This window comes from Nycticebus coucang, chromosome 20 (assembly GCF_027406575.1).
Source record: "Nycticebus coucang isolate mNycCou1 chromosome 20, mNycCou1.pri, whole genome shotgun sequence".
NCBI lineage: Eukaryota > Metazoa > Chordata > Mammalia > Primates > Lorisidae > Nycticebus > Nycticebus coucang.
The window spans coordinates 9,541,750-9,563,865 of record NC_069799.1 but is presented as its reverse complement, the minus strand read 5'-3'; the positions used below and the strand labels follow the sequence as shown (position 1 = coordinate 9,563,865).

The window sequence follows — 22,116 nt, the reverse complement described above, 5'->3', positions numbered from 1 at the left end:
AACGGCGGCGACAAGGTGGCAGCAGGCACCTGGCAGCCACCGGGGAGAGGCCCGGGTCCTTCCCGAGTGTCCAGGCCTGGCTGCCCCGCCTCGCCGGCCGCCAGCCCGGAGTCCCCGCTTATCCAGGCGCCTGCTCCTGCGGGCGGCCGCGCCGGGGACTGGGGTTCCTGTGGGACCCTCTTCCTGGATGCGTCAGCCTCGCCCTGCTCCGGTGACAGGGCTGTGCTTGGCTCAGCCCCCGGTCTCATGCAGCCCTTTAGCATCCCGGTTCAAATTACGCTCCAGGGCAGCCGCAGGCGCCAGGGGAGGTAAGTGACCCCGAGCATCTGTCCGCCCAGGACAGTGGTTACAAGGGGCCCATCTTGAGTGTGCGGGTTGAGTGTGGTCTTTGTCCGCCAAGATGCCCACACGTCAGATGCCCTGAGAGCTTCCCCAGCAGCGCTGCCATCGAGGGATGCGCCCATTCCTGGTGGCTCCCTCCTGCAGGTTGCAAGCTCTGGGACAGCAGGGACTTTTTAACCTCCTCTCTGGCTCAGCACGTCGTTGGTGCTCAATGCTGGCTCTCGGTTAATTGAAGGAAAGAGGAAATTGCACCCGTGTTCTGTATTAGTGAAGCCTTGGAGCGGCATCCCTGGTTTCGAATCCCAGCCCCGCCACTCACCTGGCTGGATGGCTGTGGGTGAGTCACTTGACCTTTCGTGTCCCGCTCCCATATATGTGAGATGGACATGGGTGGGAGAGCCCTCAGCACAGTGTGTGCTGTCCTTGTGTCTCTCTACCCTGCCAGGATAGTCTGTGTGCTCCGGAGCTGGGGTCATTACCCACCCACCGCCACTCCTTAAAGGGGGAAGCGAGATAATCTTCAGGACGGCTTTTCTCCCCAGGGAGACGCAAAGCAGAGGAGCTGATGGTCGTCAGTGAAGGCTCTCAGGGGCGGGGGTGTCAGAGGCAGTCAGAACTGGATACCAGAATGGGAGAAGAACAATGCCTAAGGGTCTCTGAGGCTTGAGATATTAAAGTCTCGCCAGCTTCTTCTTGGGAGGAACACATTTCACAGCCAAATTCAAACCACTCTCCAGAAACTTGCATTTAGTTAGGGGCTCAGGTACAGTTGGGAGCTGAGAATGTGGAAACGTGAAAGATGGTAATGGTTTCAGGTTACCTACTTCCACTATCATTTATCTGTATTCTTGGATATGAGAGAGAGAATGAGAATGCAGGAGAAGGGAGAGATATGGGGGTTTCGACGGTGCAGGGATTTAGAGGGAAAAGAACAAATAGACTGCAGAGGAAACAGAGGCTCATCTCTCCTAGACATGAACTAATTCTTTTCTGAACAATTAAAGTGAATCATCTTGTGGCAAAAGATCAAATGACAAACATGCACACAAACAAGTTTTAAAGCCCTGCTCGTAATATAATTAACTGGATATAAAGGCAGCCACATTGTTCTCAGAGCAATGCAGTATCCCGTTTTCATTTCTGAAATGCACAATTGGATTATCCCTCTTTCCTCTTGCCAAACTTGATGGACCATGTTGACTTTACTCAGTCTTATTTTCTGTTTCCAAAGATGTTGTTAGATAATTCTGTAATTAAAAAATAGAAGGATAAAAATCATTGCTAAAGTCTCCTCTGCACCAAAAAACAAATTACAGGGAAATGTTAATTTAACAAACCCAGTGCTTAGAAGTTACATGCACGTGTGGACTCAGTGTTAGATGAATTATGAAGCTTTGGTGAGCCACAGTGCCTTTCTAAGGAATACTTCTTGTTCAAGTTTCAGTGTTGAAGGGAGAAGCTGCCGGCTTCTGTGGGGATCACACCCAGATGACTGTTCAGACTCAGTGACTGAGTTTGCCTCTGGCTAAGCCAGAAAGCACCTGTAGCAATGTATGTTCTTGTCTGCTGGGAAAGTCAGCCCTATCTGCAGTGAAAACAGCAGAAGTGGGGTTGATACTGCCTTGACTATGAACAAAACACCTTGAGGCAATACACTGATTATAAGTGGAGATGTATTACTGGCAAAAAAAAAAGAATAAAATGCTTTGTATCCGTGTCACTGACTAGAGAGCACACAAGATGGTTCTTCAGTGTTTTGAGGTCCTTGGTGTCTAAGTGTGCTTATAAACACCACAGAGTGAATTACAGGGTTGTTTATAGTCTGAGAAAATTGGAAACATCTCAGTAATACTCAGCAGGAAATGGTTAAGGAAATATGCCATATCCAATTGATGGAATAGTATGTAGCTAATAGAAGGGTTATAGAGAACTGTTAATGACACAGGAATGTGCTTATTATGTTAAGAAAAAAGATAAGACTAGAAAAAAAAACCCAAATTGTATCTAGTGGTATGATCTGATTCCATTTAAAAGGCATAAAGAAGGGTGCCGGGCATGGTGGCTCACTGTAATCCTAGTGCTCTGGGAGGTTGAGGTGGGAGGATTCCTTGAGCTCTGGAAGTCAAGACCAGCCTGAGTAACTCGAGACCCCATCTCTACTAAAAATAGAAAAATTAGCGCAGCATCGTGACAGGTGCCTGTAGTCCTAGGTACTAGAGAGGCTGAGGCAGGAGGAGTTTGAGTGAGCAAGGCTGACGCAAAAAAAAAGACAAGAAGTGGAATAACCACCCAGCAAGTGAAAAGTAATTCCTTTTAAGCATTAGATTTGTGAGTGACTTTTTGTCTCTTAGACTTTTTTATATTTTCCAAGTTTCATACGATGAACATATATTATTTTTATGAATCCTTTGACATTTGTTAAAGAATTCTTTTTTTTTTTTTTGGTTGTTGGGGATTCATTGAGGGTATAGGAAACCAGGTTTCTCTGATTGCATTTGTTAGGTTAAGTCCCTCTTACAATCGTGTCTTACCCCCAAAAGGTGTGACACACACCAAGACCCCACCCCCTCCCTCCTTCCCTCTCTCTGCTCTTCCTTTCCCCCACCCCTCCCTCCTTCTTTCTCTCTCTGCTCTCCCCTTCACCAACCCCCATTGTGTCCTTAACTGTCATTAATTGTCCTCATATCAAAATTGAGGATTCATAGGATTCATGATTCTCAATTCTTGTGATGCTTTACTAAGAATAATGTGTTCCACTTTCATCCAGGTTAATACAAAGGATGTAAAGTCTCCATTTTTTTTAATGGCTGAATAGTATTCCATGGTATACATATACCACAGCTTGTTAATCCATTCCTGGGTTGGTGGGCATTTAGGCTGTTTCTACATTTTGGCGATTGTAAATTGAGCTGCAATAAACAGTCTAGTGCAAGTGTCCTATGATAAAAGGATTTTTTTTTCCTTCTGGGTAGATGCCCAGTAATGGGACTGCAGGATCAAATGGGAGGTCTAGCTTGAGTTCTTAGAGGGTTCTCCATACTTCCTTCCAAAAAGGTTGTAAGTTTGCAGTCCCACCAGCAGTGTAAAAGTGTTCCCTTCTCTCCACATCCCTGCCAGCATCTGCAGTTTTGAGATTTTGTGATGTGGCCCATTCTTGCTGGGGTTAGATGGTATCTCAGAGTGGTTTTGATTCGCATTTATCTAATAATTGGGGATGATGAACATTTTTTCATATGTTTGTTAGCCATTTGTCTTCTTTAGAGAAGGTTCTATTCATGTCTCTTGCCCATTGATATATGGGATTGTTGGCTTTTTTCATGTGGATTAATTTGAGTTCTCTATAGATCCTAGTTATCAAGCTTTTGTCTGATTCAAAATATGCAAATACCCTTTCCCATTGTGTATGTGGTCTATTTGCTTTGGTTGTTGTCTCCTTAGCTGTAGAGAAGCTTTTCAGTTTAATTAAGTCCCATTTATTTATTGTTTTTGTTGTTGTAATTGCCATAGAAGTTTTCTTTATAAAGTCTTTCCCCAGGCCAATATCTTCCAGTATTTTTCCTATACTTTCTTTGAGGCTTTTTATTGTTTCATGCCTTAAATTTAAGTCCTTTATCCATCTTGAATCAATTTTTGTGAGTGGAGAAAGGTGTGTGTCCAGGTTCAGTCTTTTACATGTGGATATCCAGTTCTCCCAGCACCATTTATTGAATAGGGAGTCTTTCCCCCAGTGTATGTTCTTCTTTGGTTTATCGAAGATTAGGTGGTTGTAAGATGTTTCATTTCCTGGTTTTCTACTCGATTCCAAATGTCTATGTCTCTATTTTTGTGTCATTACAGTGCTGTTGAAGAATTCTTAAAGTTGTGTTTGCAATCAAGTCTCATAAATGTTCCATACATGCTTGAAAAAAGTATATATTCTGAAGAGATCAGTGTTCTACATTTATCATTTAGATTAAACTTGCTCAAATATATTACCTTATTGATTTGTCTGGGTTGAGTTATCTAATAATAAAGGAGTACATTAAAATATCTCATAATTTAATAGTGGATTTTATCTGTTTTTTCTTATAGTTTTTGGTCAAAGTGGTAATACTATCAGTACAAACAAATGAACACTGTTATATTTTTCAGATAATTGAACCTTTATCAGTGTTATTACTTTCTTCTGATAAAGTTTCTTAACATTCATATCTGTTTTTTGTTGTATTTTGTCTATAAATTTAAACTTTTCTGTATTGTATTTTACATATATCTTTTGTAAAAACATAAATACAGATGTTCCTCAATTTAGGATGGGGTTATACCTCTTTTTTTTTTTTTTTTTTTTTTTTGAGACAAAGTCTCACTTTGTTGCTCTCCATAGAATGTTGTGGCATCACAGCTTACAGCAACCTCAAATTCTTAGGCTCAAGTGATTCTCTTGCCTCAGCCTCCCAAGTAGCTGGGACTACAGGCGCCCACCACAACGCCCGGCTGTTTTTGGAGGCAGGGTCTCACTCTTGCTCAGATTGGTCTAGAACTCTTGAGCTCAAGCAATCCACCTTCTTAGACCACCCAGAGTGCTAGGATTATAGGCATGAGCCACTGCACCTGGCATACGATGGAGTTATATCCTGATAAACCTATCTCAAGTTGAAAATATTATAAGTTGCAAACTTACAAGTAATGGTTGCTCACCCTTGTGATCACGTGGCTGACTGGGCTGTGGCTCTCTCATTCACTGCCTTTTCCCAGCATCTCAAAAGAGTATGGAACTGCATTTTGCTAATCCAGGAAATAATAAAAATTCACAATTCATAATTACTATCTCTACTGAATGTGCATCACTTCTACACCACTGTAAAGTAAAAAAAATTGTAAGTCAGGGACCAACTGTATATTTTTATTTTTAGTCTGACAATCTTTATCTATTAACTGGATCATTTAATCCATTTAGATTTATTGTAATTACTGATTTACTGGTAGAATAACATTATTCTAACATGTTATTTTGTGCTTTCTATTTGTCCTGTCTTTTTCATGAATTTTTTCCTTTCTTTCTTTCTTTTGGATTGTTTCCCACCCCCTTCCATTCTTTCTCCCTTTGCTAATTTGGAAGTTACATCAACCTATTTTTGCTCTTTTAGGGAAAATTCTAGAAATTTAGCTTACTGACTTGAACTGAAAAGTTCAAATGAAATTGATGCCTTTATTTTTCCCCATAGAAAAATACCAGGCATTTAGAACACATTAGTACTGTCACCTCTAAATTATATTCTCATGTTGTGTGTTTATTTTTATTTTTAACCCGGCAAGACAGCATCTATTGAGAGAAATTCAGTTTTGTGTGTGTCTGAAATGTCTTTATTTTACACTTACGCTTGAGAGTTTTTTGCTAGGTATAGAATTTTACAATTACTTTCACTCAGCACATTGACACTATATATTCTTGTTTTCTGGCTTCTATTTTTGGTATAGAGAAGTAAGCCTAACTGTCATTCTTTTGAAGTTCACGTGTCTTTTTCTTTGGGTGCTGTTAAGATTTCCTCTAGTCTTTGTAGCTGTGCAATATATCTGTGATGTGCCTAAGTGTGGATTTCTTTTTATTTTTTCCCGTGGGGCTTCTGGAATGTATGGACTAGGTCCTTCATCAGTTCTGGAATTTTATTATCATATTAAAATGTTGTTTCCTACTTAAGTTTGTTCTCTTCCAGAATTCTGGATTGATAATATGTTAGACCTTTTACTCTACCTTCCATGTCCCTTTACCTTGTTCAATATTTTTAATTTTAAAACTCTCTGTTTTATACTCAGGCTATTTTGTGGATCCAGCTCTCTGTTTACTAATTATCTTTTCAGATATATTTAATTGTTAAGTTTATTAAGTTTTTACTTTCAATAATTTTTTATTTCTAAAAATTCTATTTGCTTTTTAATATCAACTAGTCATATCTTAGAGTCTTTTGCTTTTCCTGATATTTTCAGTCTTTCATTTCCTTTATTTCTTTCAACATATACATCGTACATATTTTATATTCTGTTCAAATGTCTGAAATTTTTGTAGTTCTGGTTTTGTTGTCTATTTTTTTGCAAAGCCCTTGATTTTTTTGTGTGTTTTATGAATGAGAGCACATGCTATCCTTAGAAACTGACAGGATTCTTTCAAGGTCTAAGTTGGAGGTGGCCTCCTACAGAGGGGATACGTATTTGCTTCTGCCAGATGGCAGGGGGCACTACCTACTTAAACAACATTAGACTAAAATTCTTAGCAAGAAAGTTTTGGATTATCCAGGTAGTATGAATTCAGGCAGCAACCTCTTTTGAAAATAAAAAAATTTCAGGGGAGATTGTAATTTTCCTACCCTAGTCAGTGTCAAGTTTTGAGAAAGTCATTTTCTTGCAATCACCTATGGAGTTGTTTGTGTGTGGAGAGGGGAAGGATTATTTCTAGTTCAACCTGACTTGGGTCCTTCGGGCTCCCAGCCCTAGATGAATGGTGTTTTAAACTCCACACCTTGGATAGACTCTAGGAATATCTCCTGTTCCTGCAACCCTAGGCATAAATTGTGAAACTAAGGCTCAGGTTCACCAAGTTCTGCAAAGGCCCTCAAAGGAAAGCTGTGTTTCTGTCCACTTTCCGCTCTGGGTTCCCACTTGCATGTAGTTTTTGTCTTTTGAATGTTTGCGATTCTTTTTTTCCTAAACTTTGTCTCTTTAGACAGGGTGTCTAGTCTACTATACTGCTGAAACAGAAGCCTATTACTTTTGCAATGATGAAAAAATACCTGTTAATTTTAAATTATTATTTTATATTATCCCTTCCCACAACTATGAATTAACCTCTTTACAAGGGATCTGTGAGACTGTTAACTTTTCAAAAGTAGAGGGTGGACAGAAATATTAGAAAGTCTAATCTAGGATACCACCAGGCCTGTCTTGCTCTTAAATTAGATCAGAATCAGGTGGCGCCAGTTTTCCTATAACATTCCATAATAATTGGGTATGTGAAACGAATGTGTTAGAAACACCATATAACCCATTATAACCCTTTTCACTCATGGATCCCAAAGATATCTTCTAGTAAGCCTCCAGAATATCTTATGATACTGAGCCAGTTTCAAACCACAAGGGAAAATGTGAGCATTGAGTACTGGAAACTACAGAATATGCTCAAACCTTACTTAGAGCTACAACTCTGCCCTTAATCTACCATATTTTTTGATAAATTATAAAATGTACTGGTTAAATTTTATTAAATTAGTTTTTGTGCTCCTTCTCTCAGGGCAGGCTAACAGAGGATGAGTAAACTATCCAGGGGGACTAAGAATACCCACTTCCACAGCTCCTGAAGTGGGATTAATGTGAGTGCTGCTGTCTTCCGGGCTCAGCGCTTCCCAGTACAGCCTCCCCAGACTTTGTGGACTGCCTGACATTCCTCTCCCTCTCTTCAGAGTCTAGAGATGTTGCTGGAGAGAACGGGAGCTAGAGAGAGGAGAGGGAAGGGTGTGGCGTAAGATTTGAAATATGCTATGGGGACAAAAACAACTAGCAATTCCCTTGATAGAGTTTTGACTTGGCTTCAAAATTTAGTGAGTTTTTAGGCAGCCAATGGAGCCCGTTTCTACCATACTGCATTGATTTGGCTTAAGATTTCATTAATCTTCTTGAAATGGAAATACTTCTGGAACTCAAATGGCTATTGAGCAGGGAGCAGCAAATCAGTGACAGTGACCCCAGGAAGTGGTGGGACTCTGGCCAACTGGAGAACACACCCCTGTCCACAGGGGCAGCCACTGTTCCACCAGCTGTTTCTATGTAGCGTGTGGATCTTGTGATTTTTTTTTTGACAAGTCAGAAATCAGCATTTTTATGAGAAATGGCATGATTTTTAAAGTGTTAGCAACTTATCTCACGATTAAAAAAAAAAAGCACAGAAAGGCTCAAAATACATCTGTGGGATGGATTCTGGTCAGAGGCCGCCAGTTTGCAACCTCTGTGTTGGACTTTACCATTTGCTGGGTATCCCATTAAGAACGAGCTTACCACATCCTTTGAGGGAGCAGGATTTCAGGCAGAGGAGAGAGAGAGAAAGAAAGAAGAAATGCAGGGACGCTTGTGGAGAAATGTGCGTGGACAGAGAGAAGGAGAAGAGGAATGAGGGGAAAGAGGAAGCAGGGAAAACCTCATTCATGATTCTGAGTGGATGGGGCCATGGGCCAGAGGGCCCGCTGGTAGGTGTGCTCCCTTTCCGGCAAGTGGACATGAAAGAACAAGTCAAACCCTGCGATTTCAGGACACTGTTCATTCCAAATGTGAACTTTTAGAGTCATTCTTTCCATATGGAATTTATAAGAGAATTTAAAGCTTATTTTCAGGAGGCACACGCAGCATCCCTGAAAGATAAATAAGTTCGGAACACTTATTTACATTAAACAAAAGAAAGCTGCTTATAGGTAATTCTTTTGTAGTCATTGATTAAACTGATTTCTAGAGACTTCTCTACCAGGCAACACTTGTTTGTCTTGTTTGTTACAATATCTTTAAAAATATTTGATAACATACAGTTCGTCATTTTAAGTTGTTTAGATGGACTGTTGCCTAGACCCTGAGCTCACTGGGTTGCACTGAACCTGCTCATGGTCTTCAGGTGGGAGGCAAACAGGATTATCCCTCCACCTGCCCCCACCCCTGGTGGGCAAACTTTGTGAGCTTATCCCAATATCTCCTCTTCACTTCCCCCACAGGACAGCCCTTCCTACCTCAGGGAGGAAGAGAGACACAGACTCCCGTGATGGAGACCTGGCAGATGTGCACCGGAAGCTGCCGTCCAGCGCTGGTGAGGACCGAGCCCTGCTGCTTGGGTTTGCAATGATGGGCTTCTCCGTCCTAATGTTCTTCCTGCTTGGAACAACCATCCTAAAGCCTTTCATGCTCAGGTAAGAAACAGAAAGGAGACCTGGAGACAGTGGTAAAGTGGGGAAGCTGGCTTTGGTTTCTGCCTTCCTGATGTGGCCTAGGACAGAAACCCTTTTGGTTTCTGCCTTCCTGATGTGGCCTAGGACAGAAAGGCACAGCACCTCAGCCTCTCTGTGCTGGGGGAGCCAGGTGTGAATGAAAAGGTGGTTAGCAAGTTGAAGATATTCCTTTGTCCTTCTCTCCCCCACCCCAGTCTCATAATCCACATATAACATGGTCCACATTCATTAGGTCATAAATTCTCCCTTCAACATATACGTATTCCAGGGAAGAGTTGTACTTCAGTGCAGTGGAAGTTTTTTGAGTCTGAGGTTTTTGAGTTTGACAGTGTCTACCTGGCACATGGTCAATATTAATTCCCTTCTTTTATTTTCATTTCCTTATTAAACACATGTAATAATACAATTGACCCTTGAACACCATGGGTTTGAACTGCATGGTCCACATACCCTTGGATTTTCTTCTGCTTCTGTCACCCTTGAGACAGCAGAACCCACCCCCCTTCTTCCTCCTCCTCATCCTCTTCAGTGTGAGCATAGCGAGGATGGTGACCCTTGATGACCCACTTCCACTTAATGAGTAGTATATTTTCTCTTCCACACGATTTTCTTAATGAAAGATCCTAGAAGAGTCTTTGCTACTCCTGAGCAGTTTACTTTTGTTCAGTAAAATAACAGGAATCCGTATCTGGTTGTGCTTCTTGTGTTGGCTGCGAGGAAGTTCTGAGCCACATTTGTATCTCAGTTCTTATGACCATAAGGGATGTTTTGGTCAGTGGGTTACATGTTCATATCTACTCCTGACTTCATTCCAGCTTTGTCTCCTCCTTTTCCTGTTAATCCATTTTTCTTATCTATTTAAAAAAAATATAGCTGCCTTATGTGAGTGTATCACGTAAGTTGAGTAAATGTAGGTATGTATGTGCACATGTGTGTGCAGGTTGGTCATATTATTTTTTAAAATGTGATATATTTGAAAGATTTATTTTGTTTGATCAAGGTCTCTGGCTGGAATGCAGTGATATTATCATAATTCACTGTAACCTAAAACTCCTGGGTTTGAGCAATTCTCCTGCCTCAGCATCCTGAGTAGCTTGGACTACAGGTGCACACCACCATGCCCAGCTAATTTTTCTAGTTTTTGTAAAGATGGGGGTCTCACTCTGTAGCTCAGGCTGGTGTCAAACTCCTGGCCTCCAGTGATCCTCCCATCTTGGCCTCCCAAAGTACTGGGATTACAGGGATGAGCCACTGTGCCCAGCCTAGATTTGGGAGATGTTTTGAAGATACTTTCTTCAAGCTGATGCCAAACCATTGGTCTTCTTTAAATTTTACTTTTTTAAGCGTTTCTGAAACTTGTTCAGTGAAAGTAATTAGTGAATGCTTAAGAGTGGCTCTCTAAATACCTGTATCTTAAGAGCAGCAAATTCTCACATCTCTCTAGCCTTACAGTCTTGTGCCACCTCAGAGAGTAGTTTGGTCCATAAAAGCTGGTTGTTCAGAAGCCCTGGGTAGCTTGTCCCCCCTCCCTCATTGTCTCATCTTTCAGTCAAATGATTTTGTCACAGCTGTACACAGACACACACCAGCATTGAAGAAAATGCTTATTTTATTTTCAGCCCTAAATATATCCCTGGTTCCACCTGTAAGCTCTGCCCTGGACCTTGTGCACAGGACAGAGTGTTCTACTCTCTGTATTGGAGCTTTCTGAGATCTACAAGGAAAATTCAAATCCTGCCCAGTTTAGTACTTGGTTAAGGTTTCAAGAGCTGAAGTTCTAACTAAGATAGTATTTTTTGAGATGTCTAGCTTAAATAAGCATATATATCAATTCAGTGAAAAGGCAGGCTGGTGCCAACCCTATGAAAGAATCTTATTTTTTTATTTTTTATTTTTTTGAGACAGAGTCTCACTATGTCACCCTCAGTAGAATGCATGATGTCACAGCTCACAGCAACCTGAAACTCTTGGGCTTAAGTGATTTTCTTGCTTCAGCCCCCCAAGTAGCTGGGACTACAGGTGCCCACCACAACACCTGGCTATTTTTGTTGTTGTTGTTGTTGTTGTCATTGTTGTTTGGCAGGCCCTGGGCCGGGTTTGAACCTGCCAGCCCTGGTGTATGTGGCCGGCACCCTAGTCCACTGAGCTATAGACGCTGAGCCAAGAATCTTATTTATTTTTCACTTCAGAATATTATGGGGATATGAATACTTTTTCATATTTATATTTTCATTTACCTAATATTTTTTCTTGGGCCACATCCCATAATTTTTATACCATGGTCCTTCAGATTACATTAAATGGCATGATGTATTTCAGGACCATTTATAGTCAAAGGCAGTAAAGCACAGTACTAACGTGTCTAAGTGCTTTTGAAACTTTCTGACTTTGGAGCTTGCTAATCTAACTTTCTGTGTTTAAGGCATCAGTAAGTAAACATTGGGACCCACCTAGATGTGAGTGTGTAAATGAGGTGCTGGTTGCACACATGTGCATTCAAAGCATTTCTTCTCATCCTCATTTACTGTATCTTGGACTTTTTCTCTAATTATTTCATATATATATATACATTTTAATCTTTTCTCCTCAACCATCACAAGGGCTTCATGGCAGGAATTTTGTTACCACTTCTCATAGCACCTAGGACAGTCTGTGTGTGTAGTACACATGCAAATTCTCAAGGAATGTTTTCCAAGTAAAGTTTAAGTTCAGCAAAACACTTACTGAGCAGGTGCTCTGTGAGAGGCCTTCTGCTTCATGCCTTGGGGAACATAAAAAGGTGAGTAAGAATGTAGTTCCTGACCTCAAGTAACTTGCTGATAGCAAAAACATGGCAAGTATTCTAATGAGAGATTCCTGGCATGGTTTTGCCCTGGCCTCCTGGAAGGAGGATGGGAAGGGGAAGTGGCATTGCACCTCCTCATTCCATCTTCTGTAGGCCATGCAGACTAAGGGCCCTAGAGGGGGAGTCGTTCCAACCACACAGTTTTATCAGGACAAAATAATGAAGCAGGCATGAGAGATGCTGCTTCTGAATGACACTGAATCTTGGTGGTTACAGTATTTAGAGTAACATTGCTTAGAATATGGTTCTCCAAATACCTGCATCTTAAATATTATTAAATAGACAGATTTGGGGGCCTCAATTCAGATGGACTGAAATGGAATATCTAGGAGTGGAACCCTAAAATCCACGTTTAAACAAATTCTTCATTCTAACAATTCAATCAGTTTGAAGTTTGAAAACCACTGATGTGAGGGTTGGCATGGTGAAAACTGTGCCAGAAGGATTACAGTGAGATGAAGCTTGGCGGGGTGCTGCTGTGTCCCCCTTGCTCCCTGATCATTATGTGCCTTCTGCAACGGCCCTACATTGCACTGGAATAGACAAATGCCTCTGGCCTCCCTAACAGAAACGTAGAACTACATTTTCTGGTAGGTGGAGAACATTTATTTCTTTCACATTGAAGCACTCAGAGAGAAGAATCCAACTGCACTACTGTCCACACACACATCACCGAGGACTGGCTGGACTGCACTTTCCCCTGCGGCACCGACTGCCGAGGGCAGGGGAAGTTCCTGTGTCTGCAGGTGTTTGTGATCCTCGCCCATTCTGGTCAGAAAGTCCTGCTACATTATAATGAAGAGGCTATCCAGGTAAATCCCAAGGTAATGGAAAGTTCATGTAATTAGCGTTCTTACTGCAACAACTCTTCCATGCCAGGCTGTGTCCAGTAGGATACGAAACCCAGGGCCGTCTCTAGAGATAAATCTATTTGCTTCTAGTGAATATTTTTATAGTGATCAAATCAGGATACATGAAGCTAAAAGCATTTTTAGAGGGACATGGGACATACAAAAAGAAGAGGAGTTATTCTAGTTTTACGAATTGGTGTCTGGAACTCACAGGCTGAGCCAATGAGCCATCATTTGGGGGCAGTCTGACTTGGAGCTCCCACTCCCCATCATATCACAAATGTTAAAATGTACTCACAGTCTACTCTAAAGCAAGCAATTTTTTATCAAAGAAATTTAAGGGTCTATGATAATTTTTATTTTGATAAGTACACAACTGGGTCCTATGATTTGAAGATTATGTTTACACCTAACTTGAAAAGTTATGTTAGTTGACAAGTTGCATTTTGTTGTCTTTAATTGAGCATTAATTTCAATTTGATGACTTTTGTTTTCTATTTTGGATGCAGTAATTTTTAAGATTTCAAACATTTTGTAGGCCCTTAGCACTGTACCTCTAGTGACTAATGGGTTTAGTAATAAACTCAGGGTTTTTTTTAAGTCACCAGCTGGTGGAGATCCCTTCTTCTGCCCTGGCCCTGCCCCGCAGGAACCGAAGCCCAGGTGGAGCCCCTCTGTGTGGGCCTGAAGCAATGAAGCTTCAGTGTCTCAATGTGCTGACCTGGAGGGAAAGAGTCTGCTACAGAGATCAAGACGAGGACAATAGAGGCACTGAGAGGCGGTGGAAGCTTGTAGTAGGGCTGAGGATGATTTGGGGGAAAGGACAGATGGATTCCTTGGGTTACCTGGCCATGGGGAGGGGTCACAGTCCATCTGAGAATCCCTTCCCCTATCTTTGCTCGGTGCCTGGAAAATAGCCATTTCACTCTGGCCCTCCTGCTATGTAATATTTTACCCCCTTCTAAGGGTGAAAACGCCCCACAGTAAGAACTTCAGCCTTAAGCTAATTCAGAATCGAACTGTTAAGTGCTTGGCCTTGGTGACAGTGCCCTTTCTTCCTCCTCCATATTCCTAGTGCTTTTACACACCTAAGTGCCGCAGAGATGGGAATGATTTGCTCAACAGCGCTCTGGACATAAAGGAATTCTTTAATCGCAAAAATGGAACCCCCTTTTCATGCTTCTACAGTCCAGACAGCCAATCTGAAGACGTCATTCTTATAAAAAAGTATGACCGAATGGTCATCTTTCACTGTTTGTTCTGGCCTTCACTCACTCTGCTCAGTGGAGCCTTGATTGTGGGCATGGTGAGATTAACCCAGCACCTGTCTCTACTGTGTGACAAATACAGCACTGCAGTCAGAGGTGAGGTAGGTGGCAAAGCGCCCCACATGGGACAGCATCGCTTCCAACTGTGGAGCATGGGGAGGAGCAAAGGCAGGAGCAGGGAGATCTTCAGATGGTGACCACATTAAAGTCCTGGCCGCTGGCTGCTGCAGTTTCTGCAGACGATGACCTAATTAATTATGTCTGTTTGTAAACTAACCATGGAAAGGGTCATTGAAGTTAAGTATCATACCTCATATTTTCGTGTGGGAAAATATTCTTAAAACCCTCACTATTTATTCTATAAATACACAGAAATCTACCATCTTTTAGACTCCAACTCTCCACGTGAGCCCAGAAAACACTTTTTGTTTCCACATGGCAAAATTAAATCGAGGTTTTTTAAAATCTAATTTCAGTGCTAGCTAGAATCTGTCAATATGGAAATAAACAATGAGGGTACCTAACCTATTGAACACTGAATTATTAGCCTAATTCTATGCAATATGTTCGTAGTAAAACATCTCTCATAAAAAAATCCTTAGTGAAGAACAGTTTGCTCACTGTAGGAAGTTAAGTCTGATATAAAATGTAAGAAAACCTGGACCTACTATATTTATTATGGTTTGTTCTTTCTTTGCTGATACATGAGGAAAGCTGCTGCCCAGAACATTCATTAAGTTTTATTTGTATGTCACCTTGCCATGTATTATGTAATTTTTCTTTTTACAACATTTTTCTAGTTAATTATACTTACATAAGCTCATTTTTCTCTTAGCGCACGTTCTGGTGGGAGTGGGAGAAATGGCCAGAGATGTGAAGGAAAAGCTGTACTGAATTTCAATGTTCATCTCAGATAATCCACTCTGTAGAAAAGTCCCACATGGGTAGTCAGCAATTGTCCATACTTTAATGAATTAACCATGGTTACTAAGAATGTAACAGGATTCTCCCAACAAATGCTTTCCAGATTAAGCTGCATTTATGAGTTAAAAATAGTTTATTCTGATTTTTCAATGTACTTTGAAGTTATCTTTAAAATTTTACTAAAAAGTCTTGGTGCCTGTGGCTCAAGCGGCTAAGGCGCCAGCCTCATACACTTGAGCTGGCGGGTTCGAATCCAGCCCAGACCCGCCAAACAACAATGACGGCTGCAACCAAAAAATAGCCAGGTGTTGTGGCAGGCGCCTGTAGTCCCAGCTACTTGGGAGGCGGAGGCAGGAGAATGGCTTGAGCCAAGGAATTGGAGGTTGCTGTGAGCTGTGATGCTACAGCACTCTACCCAGGGTGACAGCTTGAGGCTCTGTCTCAAAAAAAAAAAAAAAAAATTCACTAAAAAATCTGAAAATTATGTACAATAGAGACATTTGAAGCTACTTTTATATGTAGATGTAATCAAATAAAAGCTTTGATTCTGGGCGGCGCCTGTGGCTCAGTTGGTAAGGCGCCAGCCCCATATACCGAGGGTGGCGGGTTCAAACCGCCAGTTCAAACCAGCTGAACTGCAACCAAAAAATAGCCGGGCATTGTGGCAGGCGCCTGTAGTCCCAGCTACTCGGGAGGCTGAGGCAAGAGAATCGCTTAAGCCCAGGAGTTAGAGGTTGCTGTGAGCTGTGTAATGCCACGGCACTCTACTGAGGGGTATAAAGTGAGACTCTGTCTCTACAAAAAAAAAAAAAAAAAAGCTTTGATTCCAGGTCAGTTTAATGCCTTTTGACAATTAATTTTAAGTTACAAATTATAATGGAATAATTAAATAGAGTAATATTGACTTGACCAGTAGTAACTAATCTTGGGTAGTTTTTTCCTTTCTTGTGTGGAATTGTGGAAAAATACATGTCTCAGAAGAGGATTTGACTTTTAGGCTGTAATTACAAGGTGGATATGTATCCTTTGGCAAATCAGTTAAACTGTGCCTCTCTTTCTCATCTACAAAATGGATATAACCCCTACTTTCAGGGTTATTTTAAGGAATAAACAAGGTATAGTAAGTGAAACACCCAGGTTTTAGATTGTAGCATCTGGTAGAGGTGCTCAAAGATGTTAGCACATAGATTTTAAAAAAAAGAAGTCTTGTGTTAATTTGTAATAGTCAGTGCTGGTAATTTTTACTGGACTACTGGTATAGAGGCTAGGGGTAGGAACTGCAGAGCTGACTCCCCTTGCCCCTGCCTCTGTTCTCTCAGGTAAACATGATACACATTTAAGGCCCAAAACTTGCTGCTTAAAAGATTGTGGTAAATTGTTTTGTCTACTAAAGCCTTCTCCGTAATAAAGTACATATGCATACACAATGCTTTAAATCATTCTGCGAATTGAGACTGAAGCTTTCTTAAAGGGCCATCACTATGTCATTTCATAGTAAATTTGACTTCCACCTAATAATACGCAATTACTGAGATTTTTCACCTAAAAAAATTCAAAGCTACTCATTTGAAACCTTAAGTGTGTGCTTCAATTACCAGTTTTCCAGATAGTGGCTACTTGGTTCATTCTAGGAAAGAGAACAAAGTCAATTCAAATTTAAGCAATGCTTTGTTTAATTGCTCAGAAATACTAAGTTAAAAACGTCCATATGCATTATTGGCCAAGGAAAAATCCACACTTACCTTCTGCCATAGTTTTGCAGTGTTTCCGATGAAACCAATTTGCTTCTAGCCTACCTTCACTTCTGGGTTCTGGTCTTTAAGTGACGAGTCCCACTGCCTGTACACGTACATACACACCTTTCTGCTTAAAAAACAAGTGTATAATTGGTTTATCCTTAAAGGAAGTTAGTATTTAAACATATTTCTCTCATTTCATCACTTTACCAAGGCAGGAAAACTTGCCTTTAAGGCATAATTGTTACAGATTTTCAATCAAGTATTCTTAGTCATTATTGAAAAGAACTCAAATCCAGTTAAATTTTGATTATCAATAACACTGGCTTGCTTTTCAAAAGAAATGGCAAAATAGAATTATCTTTTTTTTGTTTACATAGTACACTAAGGATGGTTTGGACACAAGTCGAAGTAATATGTACATTTTTTTTTTAATAAACGGCGTGATGTTACAGACTGCAAAGTTAAAGAAAAGCAGACATTGACAGTTTCTGATGAGCACAAACAGGAAGTGCAGTCACAGGCCAAACTTCTTGCTAGGAAAAGAAAGATGGGGAAGAGGTCTTAAATTTATTGATACTGTATTACTCTATATGCTCAACATAATAACACATGCATCTTGCTGTGTCAGATACTTTTTGGGCCATCATTAAAAGAACATTAAAAACATTTTTCTTCTAACTAATGCAGTATACCACAGGATGTAATTCACTGAATGACAAAATATAGAGAAATAGAATTGCTACTATTATAGAATTGCTTCTATTTATAGGGCCAAAAAGGGGTAGTTCGAGCTCCTTGTTGAAGTGTTCAAAGTAAACATTGGATGTGCGAGTAAGCAGTCTTCTCTGGTAGTGTCACATTCCCCAAGATACTAAAATTTTGTTATGCCCCAACAGGATATGTTTCTTAGATTTTATTCAATCCAATTAAGTCTGAGGATTGAACCACATGAAACTATTAACTTCATTTGAAACTTGGGTTCTGTAGCCAAAAGCATTTCTAGAAATCAGATGAAGACTTGAGTCCTCCAACCACTCTTAGAAACATCAATCTAGTAAGGGACTTTTTCTTATGAGATCATAGATACTGACCACATTTGGAAACTCAAACTAGAATTAAGCTTAGTTATCATATTTTAATATGAAACAAAGATTTTATGCTTCTTGCTAATCTAGAAAAATTAACAAAAATAATACCTAAAAATATACACGGTTCTTAACAAAACCACAAAATTATTGTACTGACAAATTATATAAGGTTGCAGATAGTCATAGACTTAAATTGGTTTGAAAAATACATTTAAAAACCTTTTCTGTACTTACCTACATGAGAAATGGAGTATACTGTTGGTAGTGAAAATCAGTTACCTAACTACACTATATGTACAGAGGAATATCTTTTACTATTGTTCTCCACTAAAATTTGTATATGTAGTTGTGTAAGAATCAAGCCAGAAATGTCCTTATGGCTCACACCTGTTGCTTTATGCTAATTAGCAGGAATAGAATATTAACCTACCTAAAATCAAGCAAAAGAAATGCACAACGCTAATAAAAAGGAAGTGCAAACCTTAGTCAAGTGCATACATGAAGGCAATGTTTATTCAAAGACTAACATCCCAACTTGGGAGACTCCTAATAAATTCTGAACGCTTCTGAATTTTAGAACCTTGATATTTGTTTATACCTTTTAAAAGATGCCTCTTGACCAGGGCTAGCAAGCAGTGTGTATACAAATAGAAATGTGTCAAAGTATACACACAACCAAATGCACTAATAATAAAGAAAACAAAATGAATTTCAAATACCAAGTTTAAGAATCTAGTACCATGAGCCTCCCCACACTAGAGCATTTTCCAAATGGCTACAGCAGTGATTAAATTTTAGCCAGAACATTTTTTTTTAGTGTCTTCTGTACCATTAAAAACAAGGCATGCTAACTCTGACTATATAAATCTAAAATACATTGATCTGAAAGAAATTCTGCAATACATGTATCAGAGCCTGGAGTATTGAACTGTGACATCTGTATTCTTCTCTATTAACCTCTTTAGGCAGAGTTATCAATCCAATTTTATCAGGGCCAGAGTTATCTTGAGCTAAACCCCATAATCTTTTCAGAGAGTGAAAATAACATTGTTAAAAAAAGAAAAGAAAACAGGCTTCCCAGGCCATGGCACGTAAGATATATTTACAATTTTTAATGTAATAATTAAAAATGGTTTTCTGCTTGTATTTAAAAAAGAAAAAAGAAAAAAAACCAGCTCAGCTGTATTATTATGTCACCAGGAATGATTATCTGAGGATGCTGTCAGTGCTAAGTTTTACAGTTCAGCCTTCACAATCCTATTCTGGATGAAGGAAGAGTTACTTTTTTTTGTATACACAATACACTCTCACAACTTTCAGGCTTCTCTTGGACACGCCCTGTCTGAGATGGACATAAAGAATGTAATTCATTCAAACTCCTCCTCCCTGTTCTGCCCCTCCCTTCACATTCTCCTCTTCTCAAAAACATCTGAAGTATGAAAGTTGTCTTTAAATAGCAGAAGCACCACAGTCTGTTAACACCACACATTATCTTTAAACCAAAATATTTTAGTGATGTCTTGGACATCAAAATAATTTTTTAAGGTGGACTGAGTGTGTGGGACCAGCCCAGGTCTGCGAGTCTGTGCAGACATAGAAATGAGAGGAACTTAATTATATTCAGAAACAGTTAACAGACTAGCTTTAAAATACTGGTGGAAAGAGTTGACAGGCATGGGCTATTGACCAAAATATGAATTAAACAGATTTACAAAGTAATTAAGAAAAGAAACAAATTCAAGTTTATGTGCTGTGAAGTTTCCATGGTGCCTTTAAAATAGGCTGCTCACAATTTTTTTATAAAATGCCAAATCATTCAATTTTTGATGGAAAAAAGAATACAGATGGACTGTGTTTTACCTATGTGAAAGTTACCACCAATCCATTTAAAATAAAATCCAAGAGGGTATGTACAATCTAATCAAGTCATTTTTCCTGATTAATAAGAACTACACTTTACACAAAATACTTTATCAGCAGCTGTTTTCATCAAAAAACCAATAGTTTTCACAGTTGAAAAAGTTACACATTAAAATATTTTACAATTCATTGTATATTCACCAGGTTCCCATTTCCTAATGGGCTTTTAATATAAAGCAGAATAGAAGGGAAAACCTCAAAGTTGGTTACCTTGACACTAAGTTTTACATAGGACACTAAGGAACACAAAAAATGTAGGTTCTATCATAAAATAGCAACCAAATTCCATTCTTCTTTTAAAAATCCAATTAGAAACATCTTTAAAAAAAAATTCCACAATAAGATTAACAGATTTCAAATTAACACCAATCTAAAAATCTTCAAAATAAATGTTTTTTTTTTTTATAGCTGAATATATGGCAAAAGGTTAAAACATGATTTTCACAGTTATTTCTTGCTACCATGTGTTTCAAATCAAGTTTTATTTTCCTTTAGACATTTTTCTTTTCTCCAAAATAATTACTGAAGGAAATATTTCTCAAGTGACCCAAAGAAAGTGTTGAGCCAATAGTCACACCGCCTTCACTGACAATGATCGTTGGTTACAGGAACTGTCCAGTCCATATGCTGAAAGGAGCAGAAGCGGCCATGTTAGCGCTGATTTGAAATAGGTCCTATTCATAGCGTTTAACTCAATTTTGGGCTATCTGACTTTCTGAACATTATCTGTCCCTCATTTCTTTCTTAGATCACTTAATCTATATTCTTTATAGGATTTGTCTATACTTTTTCAAATAGAACTTGAAGTAATTACTTGTAGTAATTCTTGAAAATAAATGTAAATGATAAAATATGCTATGTGGAGTCTGTTTTAATGGTGGAGAGGTCCTGGGAGAAGCGGGGACAACTATCTGGAATGATGTAAAAAAAAAAAAAATGCAAAAATGTTGAGCAAGGAGGCTCAAGGCTTTATGGCACTCAGGTAAAACACAGTTCTCTGTTAAATCTTCAGTTTCCACCTCAAAGTTTCAGATTTGTACCATTTCTTTGAGTTTTCTTATTATTATTCCCTGATATAGAAAAGACTGGGATGTTAGTATATATCAACTGTATGTATCTAAATGACAAAATATTGTGAAGTTTTAGTAAGTTCTGAAATCTTCTAGATCTCAAAACAATAACAACAACAACAACTACTATCTGGTTTCCTGCTTAAAACAGAGTTTAAATTCTGCTTAACCATTTGAAGACAGTTTACAGAAATAAATTCATTAATCTTCAAATTTATTTTTCTTGTTGGCAATATTATATACATGCTTTAATGAAGTACCTAAATCTTTGATAATTATTCCCTTTAAGGGTTCTAAAATTGCCAGATATTAAGAGTATTTGTATTAGAGTCCCTTGTTCACTATTCAAGACTTCTACTATAGATAATAGATTTCATAAATGAGTATTTTTAACGTGATGCTGTTTTACTAGCGCATACAGTGTTCACTCTTTATATAAAAAAGTTGTTTTCCAATAATATGCCTAATCTAGAAAACTGTCAGTAAACTATTGCACTTATTTTGGTGTGGCACCTGGACATTTGCTAAAGCTAATTTCCTAGGACATTAACTATTCATCTCAAATACTAAGTAAAATATCAGAATCTAGAGAGATGAGTAGCACTAGCCCTCTATCTGGGTAAAGACTTTTCAGAATGTTGAAGAATGTGTGCTGTGCCTGGATGGCATTCAGTAAAGATGGAGACTGAGCCCTGACTACGTGGACATGGGATATGATTTTAAAATAGTTTGATGTCCTATTTTTATTTTTGAGATATGGATAAATAGCTTAAAAAGGTAAAAAATTCATGGTTTCTATCCCCCCATATTATTAAGTATCATCCATGAGCATACCTCAGTAGAGAGGTTTAAACGACCAGGAAGAGAGTCTAACTTGTGTTAATTTTGGTAACTGATTTCATATGACTGAGCCGTTCTCATCTATACATGAGGATGAAAGATGGGGATTCATATGAAAACAAAGAAATCACAGGAAAGAGGATGAAGTTTAAACTGTTTTAAGTACTTATACACTGGTTATTGGTATAAATGGGATAGTGCCTGAGCCTCATCTATAGACAAAGAGGTGACCATGCTGCTACAAATAATAAAAAATTTGGGGTGCAAAACAATGC

General features: G+C 39.3%; 1 protein-coding gene across 1 annotated transcript; it reads left to right on the top strand.

Moving 5' to 3' along the window:
• The first annotated feature begins 246 nt into the window (after window positions 1–246).
• On the top strand, window positions 247–21,673 carry KCNMB3 (potassium calcium-activated channel subfamily M regulatory beta subunit 3). The gene is made up of 4 exons (XM_053572855.1): window positions 247–308; window positions 9,066–9,257; window positions 12,767–12,964; window positions 17,362–21,673. Exons 1-4 carry the CDS (start codon window positions 247–249, stop codon window positions 17,486–17,488), a joined length of 579 nt encoding a protein of 192 aa, XP_053428830.1. The 3' UTR covers window positions 17,489–21,673.
• Window positions 21,674–22,116: the final 443 nt, after the last annotated feature.